Source organism: Anguilla anguilla, chromosome 4 (assembly GCF_013347855.1).
Source record: "Anguilla anguilla isolate fAngAng1 chromosome 4, fAngAng1.pri, whole genome shotgun sequence".
NCBI classification, from domain to species: Eukaryota; Metazoa; Chordata; class Actinopteri; order Anguilliformes; family Anguillidae; genus Anguilla; species Anguilla anguilla.
In genome coordinates, this window is record NC_049204.1 from 30,286,689 (window position 1) to 30,297,699 (window position 11,011).

The window sequence follows — 11,011 nt, forward strand, 5'->3', positions numbered from 1 at the left end:
TAAGGCACTGGCAGATTCCAGTCACTGTTAAATTATTAGGGCAAATCAAATCCATTCCCATTTTCCTGTTTTTAGACCACAATTATCTAACATGACACAGATTTGTGAGGACATCACATATAGTATATCACATAAAAAGACAAGTGTTAATGGAGCCATATAAAAATACAAGTGTACTCTTTGTGTCATATGTCAAACACCTCAATGCCTGTCTGCCATATAACTTTCATGTGTACATGTATATACAGTATATACATTATATATCAATATATGTGTGTGCGTGGACAATTTAGCTTAGATTTTTCAAGTAATTATTTGACACATTGTGAGACACACATTTCAGTGTAGTATTGTGTCACAGCCTAGACTGGAAATTATCATTGTTAGCATTAAGGTAAGAGAAACCATGTTAAATAAATACCCCACCACATTAATATTGCTAAAACATGTAATTTGTCTACACTTCTGTAAGTCACTTAATAAGAGTGTTTGCCAAGATATTTTGAAGTAAAGTAATGAAATAAATATTATTTATTAATTTATGCTAAATATATGCTACGTGTTTTTATACTACTAGCTACAATTAATAAAAATGAAATGACAAGCTGATTTTCCTACTCGTTCTCTGAATCTTTATTTATTTATGTTTTTACTAAAGCGTCAACTATCTAATTTTGTAGATGATAGTATAGTCCTGCTTTGTCACTGGCAGATGGAATTGCTCTTGAGATAACAAAGTCTGCTTTGCCACATGCTAATTTCAGACAATGGCAATTCTTGCAAAATATTTTTTTATTTTCATTTACTTTTGGAGACAGCTCATACTCTTTGTGTACATTGTTGCTGTTTAATTTATTTTAACACATGGTACTTCTGATTTTTAGAAATGAGATACTGCTACTGAGAAACACAAATGCATGTATCTGTTTCCATCATCATTTATCACAGCACACCTTTGCAGGGTTAGCTAGCTATTCTAATCACAGCATGTTTTGAACACACACACAGACACACAACCACAAACATATGCTTCATAAAAATACATATTCACATATTTATACATATTATGTAAAACTCCCATACCTTCAAATACTGAAGTTTTAACTTTTCTTCCTCAATATCCCTCCTTTTCTTGGCAATGTCTTCTTGGATTTTTCTCTTATCCTGTGCAAATGAATACAAAGAGACTTCAGAGCAATCTCCTTCCCTGTCACCACACAAAGGACACATGTTGCACGCACATTGCGTCCGGTACCATCGCTGGTTTGACATATTCTCCTGAATGTGGTCATTCAGAAGCCCACAAGGCCTATTGTGTGACACAGGACAAGGCTGAGACTTTTCTGTAATCTGAGAGGATGTAGTTGCCATGAGATTCAACCTGTTCCGAGATGCCATCTGCCAAAAATAACGTGTCAGCTGTTTTCCTCCGCACGTACAGCACATGCATGACTCCCTGGAAGGTGAGATGAATTGGCAAAGACTGTTCAAACAGCTAACACAAACAATGCAAAAGAGAGAGCCCTATCCTGTAATTATCTGTTGCTAATGTTAAAAATAAATAATTCACTACGGAAGAAATCATCATTATTTCCTCTTAGTACCAGTAAAATGTTAAAAACTTTTGAAATTGTAAAAAAAAATTAACCAACAGAAAGGTAAGTGTTAACACTGTTATAAAAAATGTAGACAATTGTTATTCCAGACTTTGCATCTATACTATATTGTTTTCTTTCACTGGATCCCCATAAAGCCAATCTGCAGGGCATGTAGATAGCATCTATATAACAGGCTGATGAAAAAATCCTGGACCGTACAGGGTGCTCTCCATGAGCACTGCCTAATATTTAAAAACAATAACAATAACAATACTGTAGTTGGAAAATTGCACAGAACAAGCTATATAAAAAAGAGCCATTAGGTTCCATTAATGTGCTGAGTAAAGGTGAAGGAATGAACAGACTTTTTCATGTTGACCCCACATTTGACCTTCAGGTACAACAAACAACATTCCCCAGTCTCCAGCCACATCACACTTCTACATCACTTTTGAACTTTATGGGAAAAATAGCTTAATTAATGTCCTTCTATGCTAAACAAAAACTGAAACCCAGTATGTCCATAAATACAGTAGGTTCCTGAAAGCCCACCTGTTCCACAACTGAGACAAGCTTAACACAACTGTAACAGCTTTATATCAGGAACAACCAGGATTGTTCAAATACCCCTGGCATATGTATTTACTGTCCCAAGTTTCCTCTTTGAATAAACATAGTTTGTCCTTAGGGTTTACCGTTATAGCTTGAAGTCGCTCCTTCAACAAGCCTTCCTCTTCCATGGCAAGTCTGGAACAGAGAGGGAGAGAACCCCTGAGAGAGTGGCACAAAGCAAGGGGGGAGGGGAGGGGGGGTGCCCAGCAGACAGCGGTGCTGACGGACAGACCGATGGACCGTGCAGACAGAAGGGACGCACTGATGAGCTCCAGTGCCGCTGAGGGACTATGACGGGAGTGTGTCTGGGCATAGGCACGGGACTCGGGGTGGTAGGGGGGTTGGGGGCCAGCCGTGGCAGGGGGCCAGCTGGGATAGCTGGCATGGCCAGCATGTCTCACTGACACATCACATGTCAGATTTATCCCAGAGCTTTCGAAGGATGGACAAAGTCTGCTCGGAACTGCGCACGGAATCTGACCACCTTCTCATTTTGATCTGATCAATCACAGATAAAAAGACTATTGCAACCTCTTATTGTTCAAGAGGAGACATTTTGAGTTTATTACCTGTGACAGTCTTACACTGAGCACTTTGTTGCTCCTCATTAGGATTTGTACTCTTTGCTGCTGTTTCAATGATGTACTCAACGTCCACTTCTAACGGAACACTGTCTAATGATGTTGATTTTTCCAAGGTACTTTTTTGCGGCTTTAGCAAAACCATTGTGACAGCAAGACTACAACAATAATTTATCACTTAAGCGGTCTTTTTTTCTAGACCCAGTAGACTATATGTCACTTTCCGGTTAAAGATAGCCCAGTGTCCAATGTTAGAGGACATTCAAGTAACACGACTTATGAAAAAAGTGGATCAGGTTTCCAACTGGTTGTGTGCCTTGCCTAAAATATGTTCCATTAGTGATCCCCGTGCCCATTAAGCGATGAAATGCCCCCTTTCAACATTTCAGAGCTATATCCTCTATCCTGCCATTCAGCTTTCAATATAGCACACAAACCTCTTGATCTATGAAACCTCATCCTTGGCAAGGCCTGCGACTGAACTATGCCATATGGACTGTATCCCACTGTTACCACCGATGTAGCACACCGGGGGTGAGATGAAAGGAAATATGTCTACGAGTTGACACAGGCACGATCACCACTCCGTTAAACAGTACAGGATGACATTCTGTTTTATGGCTGGCAGTCACAGCGCCGAGACTCGAGCCTCTGCCCTCACACTTTTTTATGTTTAGGCATCAATAGAAATTAAAATGACATTGATAGCTTAAATTGAATTACAGTCACTTAGCATACAGTTTTACTCTGAGTGACGTACACAATTTACACAATTCGATGGCATGCTTTTCTAAGGCAACGGTGACTGAGATACAGTTCAATGCAAAAGCGTTGGGACAGTGAAACAAAATAAAACTTTTGATGTATTTGAAATAAAACAATGAATATGAAGTTAAAGTGCAGACCATCAGCTTTAATTTGAGAGTATTTGCATCCAAATTGGGTGATCCATATAGGAATTACACCTTTTTATGGGAGCAAAAGTAATTGGACAATTTAACATAATCTGAAATAAAGTCGTTATATTTAGTTCTTGGTTACGAATCCTTTGTATTTGATGACAACCTTAAGTCTGCGACCCATAGTCATCACCAGATGCTAGGTACTGTATCTTCCATGGTGATGGTGGTGGGGGGCTTGTACTTTGGATCATGAGCAGTACCTTTATTTCCCCACAATGGCCTCTTTCTATCAAATTGGTATAGGTTAATACTAATCTAATTCGCTCATAAAACTTAGTTCCAGAACTCTGTTTTTTTTTATTAGTGAGCTTGCTTCCGGCAAGTCCACTCTTGCTGTCTTTCATATTTCTTATTATTATTTGTACTTTCCACCCAATTTTTCTAGCTCTAACTAGTCCTACATTTTTGTTGCTTGTATTCAGATTTTTGAAATATTCAAGAATTTTTGAAATATTCAACTTATTTTGGTCACTCCATAGAGGGTCACTCATGGACGTTTGGTGGAACGCTTTAGTAGAACGCATGGGCAGGTGATCACTCACTCTCTCATGGACGTTTAGCAGGACGCACTTCCAATAGCACAAGCTTTTTAAGCACAGCTTTATCGCCTAACATTACTTTAGCTAACCCTAACATGTTAGCGTTTCGCCTACTTTAGTTAACCTAGTTAGCGCATACGGATGCTATCCTGCATGCATGAGTAGGAGCTATGGACACACAGCTACAACTTGCGTACGGATGCTATCCTGCACACATGAGTAGGAGCTAGCTAGCTATATAATTAGCCAAGTTTTACTCATGACACTTTTAGGATATGACTAATCCCTGGAACATAATCGCTACTTGCTGATCCCCGGCTGTATATGTAATGCTACGGTACTCCGTGGGTCTGGACGGTTTTGTGCTTCTTCTGAGCTAAGCACCCTCATTGAAATGCATTGAGGCTTGAGGACAGTGCCAGTTGGAATTTGAAGCAAGCCCACACAATTCCTTCAGGAATTGTAACCATTCTAGTTTTTTTTTAATCATAAAACCTAGCCATTTTGTTGTTGAAGCTTACCAGTGGCACCATCTTGTGGTGAACCCTCTGAGGTTATGCTGCCCTAGTCTCTCTGGAGAGAGAGTTCTTGATCTATTCAACAGTTGAAATGAGGTTCTTCTTCACATTTGAAAGTAGCATTTTGTCATTCGCTACATTGGTCTTCCTTGTTCTACCAAGTTTTTTTTACTACTGCTGAACTTACCAGTGTATTCTTGCTTCCTAAAAATGTATGCAACTGTTGTTTTTGACACATCCAATGCTTTGGCTATGTCTCTGATGAACTTGCTCAGATTTTTCAGCCTCATGATGGCCTGCTTTACTGGCATTGGTCATCATGCTGACAGATGACACCCAAAAGACTCCTAATGCAAATGTCACATCGGGAATTTCTTGTGTATGAACTAATAATTCAAAGGCACATAGTTGGCCAAGAAGCAGCTGAGCAGCCAATTGTTCAATTACTTTTGGTCCTTTGAAATGGGAGGACTATGTATAAAGAGTGCTGCAATTCCTACACGGATCAGCCAATATAGATGTAAATACCCTCAAATTCAAGCTGGCAGTATACAATTCAACAGCGTATTCATGGTTTCATTTCAAATACAGTGCGCTGAGTACAGAACTGAAACAACAATAATTGTATTACTGTCCAAATACTTATAGACTACACTGTAGGCTGCTCACAGCATCAAAAAGTTATATCATTTTAAAATGCTTCCTGAGTGAATTTGTAAACTCATGTCCTCACTGTGAACCGCCCTGCAGGCTGTGATATCGACTCAAGCTTTTGTTGCGTAACGGCAGTTAATTCAAGCCCTGAGAGGCTGATGACTGGATTAGACCGACAAATATCTGTTCTCTCCCCTGGAAGGACAGCGAGCTCATCTTCCACACTACCGACTAATCTGTACTGTATCTTTTGCCAAGTGAACCTTACTATCTAACAGCACACTAAAAGCAAAAGACCCAGGACAACAGTGTAATGAATGTATTAATATTTTAGACCCTGTGTTCCTGTGGAGAATTTTTATTCAGATCAAATCAATTACAGCTCTAAATGTCATTCAGTGTTAATTGTCCCTGCTGCATGGAAAAAGCCTTCCACAATGCGATAAGTGTTGTATTTTATGTAATGCTGGTGGATGAGTCACTGTACAGTGTGGAGAGAGAAAGGGAGTAAGTGTGGGTGTGGAAGTGCATGGGACAGTGGAGGAAAGCAGTAAGGTTTACCACACACTCATATGGGGCAGAATGCACTGAAAATCCAACCCAAACGTGGGTCGCTTGTGTTGGGCCTTTCGAGGGACACACGCCAGGCTGGTGGACAGAAGGGTGAGCTCATCTTCAGCTTCAGGCCATTTTACAAGCGTGAACAGGTCATGACCCGTCGCTGCGACGACAGGAAATAAGACCTCCACAGACAACAAGCATGACGGCTGGGGGTGGGGATCCACCTGGTAGGCAAGCGGTGTGTAAAGATGCGCTCGGTACAAAAATAGCTTCCCGACGCAGCTGCACTGTCGGGGAACGGGGAGTGACGCGATATGGCGCCTTTGAGCGTGTCCTCAAAACTGAGGATTGTCAACAGGTGACGTTGCTGTGAGGAACTATGGGATATCTACAGAGCCACTGTGTCATGTCAGTTAACTGTTGTTTGTCTAATCTAAAACCTCAGGTGTAGCCCCATTACAAGGAATAAACAAGAATGAACAATATTGTAGATGATGGCTACAGAATAAAAAGTATATAAGCATTTTTGCTCACAACAACAACTAGTCAATAATAATAATAATAATAATAATAATAATAATAATAATAATAATAATTTTTATTATTATTATTATTATAATTATAAGAGTGAAGAACGAAATTTAGGTTTACCCTTGAACATTCCAGACCCAGCGCAGAACTACAGTGGAATGCTGCTGATCTCCGCTTGTCAATATGCTGATCCCACTTCACAGACTGTTTCATTTTGGGTGGAGGTTCCCCGTAATCTGTCCTCTTTAATCTGATCACGGATGGTTTAACTGCTAAATCTCATGTGGCATCTGCTCCCAGTCTAGAAAGCAGTGTGTTCATTTTAAATAGCTAATTTTGACAGCAATACATGAGGTAATTTAGCCATCAATTATTAATGACATTATTTTTATTCATCCCTGAACTTAAAATGTATGCACAAACACATTTATACAGAACTACAGTGACAGTAATTTCACATGATCATGAACCTTGTAAAAATATAGAAGGCAGGTATTTTTAAATAAGGGATCCAGAGGATCCACCAGGCAATTTTTTGGCTTTAGATCTGATGAAAGAGCAGCTCTCAGGCTTCAGCGGTTAAAGGAAAGTGAATTTTTAGTGAAACTCCGGACTCCATAAATCTTTTGACAAAAGGATTTAAGAACCTCCCGGTAGGAAATTGCCTGGTGGAAATAGCAGCAGGCTTAGAAGAATTAAAAGATTAGAAATTTAGAGACCCCATGAAGTTCCCCTCCTCAGATTTTTCCATAGTTTTTCCATGAAAAAGAAATGCGTTTAGAAGCCTCTAAGGTGGAATAATGTGATGGAATAGCCTGCTGCTGATGCTCTGTTCTTCCTCAGTCTAATCTGTCACACACACACTGACTCAGAGACTTCTCAGAAAGACTCTTGGACTCTTGGAAAGTACAGACCCCAGCAAAATAATAATAATAATAATAATTAAAAACAGAAAAGCACAGGAGGATGAGAATGGCAACAGAATGTGCGAAGAAGCCCCAGATGAGAAGGAGGCAGCACTCACCGGCTGTGTGCGGATGAGTGGAGTCTTTGGTGAAGGAAGAGCTCACTCCAGTCTGCACAGTGTGGAATCCGGCATTAGTTCTCTGGGAGTGCAGGTAGGCTGAGGGTAGACCAGGGGTTACCAATGACTGGCAGGCTGCCGTCTCTCAGCAGTGAAAGCAGGGCGGGTTCTTCTTCAGGAACAGCCCTTCCACACCCCCTAACCCTGTCAAAGCCAAACGTCCAGCGATACAGTACATCTTTACCTCACTGCCAAAAAATGCCGTACCTTTTTACAAATGCACGGCGGCACATACATGCACATGCTCACACACACACGCGAACACAAACACACACGCAAACTCACACACATGCACACACAAACAGTTATACATGTGCACACACACACACACATACACACGCGCACAGGATGTGCACACACACATACATATGCACACACACCCACACACACACACACATACACACACACAAACATAGATGTGCAGACACACACACACAAACACATACACACACACACACACACACACGTATAGATGGGCACCCACACACGCACCCACAAACACATACACACACACACACACACACAATTTAGAAGTGTGACGCCTCTTCTCCGGGTGTCTTCACAGCTGTCAGTCCTACTTGATGGATGTGCACAGCCATCAACACTTGACATGTAATTAGCCAGCGCCTTCCCTTCCAAGTTTGTGTCACAGGCTGTGCTTTTGCGTCAGGCTGTTTTTAATATTCAGAACTGCCATGAATTTAGCCAGGGTGCTCCGGCGAGATATCTTTCATCTCCGCTCCACAATTACAGTAATAAGAGTGGGAGCTAGGAGCAGTGGGAGTAATTTAACAATCGCACACTAACAAGTACATACTGTATGTGCGAAAGGACACACACACACACACACTCGCGCAAGCAGGCTCACACACGCACACACACACAGACATCAAAACACAAAAAAACAGTGGTTACACTTTAGACTAAAGTCTTGCACCATGATTCAAAGTGCAATCAAAAAATCAATAATCAGAATTAAGGGAAGCAATTCTTTCACTGCCGAGGGTTTTTCCATTTTTCATGAATTTTAATGTGCTATGTAAATTGTGTAACGTCATTGAAATGCTTGCCCGTACCGCATGTGGTTACATGACAATGCTCATCGAAAGTTCATAGATTGTTAGTGGCTAATCTAAACACACATTCTGTTCTACGTTGCATGAAAGGTCTACATAAAGCTAACATTTCCCATGTTCACTCGTTCACACCTTAAAGTACATCTGACTGCTTTTTTCAGCTTTCTCTTTCCAGCACTGTAGAGAAGTGGAAACTGAAGCAGCAGACGGCTGTGTGAATTGTCAGTATATGGCAACAGAATTTCACTGGCTCTGGCACATGTAGGCAGGGAGACAGGTATCCATGGCAACATGTTGAACTCTCCAAATGCTCTGTGCTGCATAACATTATGATAGCCATTTCCACGCATTCACAAACTGTTACATGCAAGCTGTTCTTAGCAGACATTTGTGCTAAATGCTCAGTAGAATAGCAGCAGTTTAAACCATGGAAAATTACTACGAATTACTGATGCACATTTCAACCAGATTCTCTTAATCTAATTGTTACCACTGTGTCGAAATAAGAAAATGGTGTCTTGTTTTCCTGCAAATACTTTACATTAAACCAGGAAAACATGTCAGGCTTTTTCAGATTTTGCACAACATCTTCCAGTATTCACTCAGAATGCACGATTGCAGTTATTTCCCTTCAGAGCATAGGTGTGACTCTCTTTGATAGAAGGTGAGAAAAACAAAAAACATATTTGTACCAATGTCTGAGATATGTGAAGTATCATATTCTTGTACCAACCTCATTGCCACTCTTTGAAATATCCTCTGCATGCCATATCCCTAGGATATATATTTTTTAAATTTCTGTCTGTCATATTTAAACTTTTTAAGTTTGTAAAAGGACATCCATTTTGCATGGTGTACAATGTGAAATATAAAGACTTTCTCAATTAAATAATTAACAGAGCATTTCAGTGGGGAGAGCTGTGAGGATCTCGGAGAAGGCGGTTCTCGACAAGTTTGTCACCGGGCGTAAACATGAGCTCATGGGGCCAGAATGCTCCCTCAATCTGCTGGTCAAGCAGAACTCGCCCTCGAAATGCAAGGAGGCGCAGCTTGCGGGGAAGCGGGGGGACGAGTGGGAAATTCCCGCGGCGGGCTCTGTTTATTTACGGTAGCCTAAAAAAATGCGACCCTCACCGAAGTGCCACATTCCCTGCCAGCCTTCTAATTAATGAAAATGTATTCGAAATCTGTCGGAGCGGTGCTCGGGAGACTGCGGAGTGACTCATGTTCACAACTTCCTACACACAGTCTGTCAGGGGAGCTGGTCACAGGAACCAGCTTGGACACAACAGGCAAGATTCTGGCATGGGGAGAAACTGACACACTTTTCCTGGCTCTGAAAAAAAGAGTAAAATCTGTGATTGTGTGTCATGGTTTAAGCAAATGTAATAATTGTAATTGATTAGATATATAAAATAGGTATTCAGTCAATTTAGATAGATAGGTGTGATTCATATGTATCAGCCTTCTTTATTTCCTGTTGCAATATCACTAGGCTGGAGTGTATGTGACTCTTCCTTGGTGTAGTATTTTTTATAGTGCCTCCAATGACATTGACAGTTAACGTATCCAATAACAGGAACAGCTTTCCTAATATATGTCTCCTTCAGAGGACAAATACTTCCCTTAAAAAGCAAATGATATGCTTGTGGTCAAGTCCTTTGAGCCTCACACACAGGTGCACACAGACCGTTTAAAAAATCCAAAAATACAAAGACGGTCTCACTGAGAGCAGAAGCATTGTGTCACCCAGACCGTACATCTGTGCTGGGGTCTGCTTCCTCATCATAATCACAGAACACATGGGAGACTGACAGCTGAAGCCAACACATGGCCACGAGGGACAGAGCCAAGTCTCAGAGGAGAAAGCCAGCAGGGCCCAGAGTGATCGGCAGCACCACTTACAGTACTTCAGGGAAAAACAAAGCGCTCCCCTGCCCCATAATATAAAGACATAAAGTGTACCGTGAAACATTCTCTCTCTCTCTCTCTCTCTCTCTCTCTCTCTCTTTCTCTCTCCCCCTCACTCTGCTTCTCTCTCTCACTCTGTTTCACTCTCTCTGGTTCTCTCTCTCTCTCTCTCTCTCTCTCAGATACAGTTGGAGTGGCGAAAGGAGAAACTCAAGGCCTCTTGAATCACAGTGTTCTGCTTTTCTCTGATGGATTGTGACAGAGAGACATGTCAAGTCACCGTGGTGCCAGTAAAATCTCAGCACAAATCTGGAACTATAGGAGTCCCCAAACCCAGAAGGATGAGAAACTAAAATCCCCGTCCGGCTGCAAAAGGGGTAGCAG

General features: G+C 41.2%; 1 protein-coding gene across 5 annotated transcripts in view; it reads right to left on the reverse strand.

Moving 5' to 3' along the window:
- Positions 1-8,407, reverse strand: part of palmdb (palmdelphin b) — a 34,296-nt gene extending 25,889 nt beyond the window's left edge. For 2 of the 5 annotated variants that reach the window (XM_035416412.1, XM_035416414.1), the window contains exon 1: positions 1,084-1,399. In XM_035416412.1, coding sequence (XP_035272303.1) covers positions 1,084-1,398 — 315 coding nt within the window. In that variant the 5' untranslated portion in view covers position 1,399. Of the gene's footprint in view, positions 1-1,083; positions 1,400-2,293; positions 2,346-7,580; positions 7,969-8,164 lie in introns of those variants that run through there. The other 3 variants (XM_035416408.1, XM_035416415.1, XM_035416407.1) reach the window with 3 other exon arrangements.
- Positions 8,408-11,011: the final 2,604 nt, after the last annotated feature.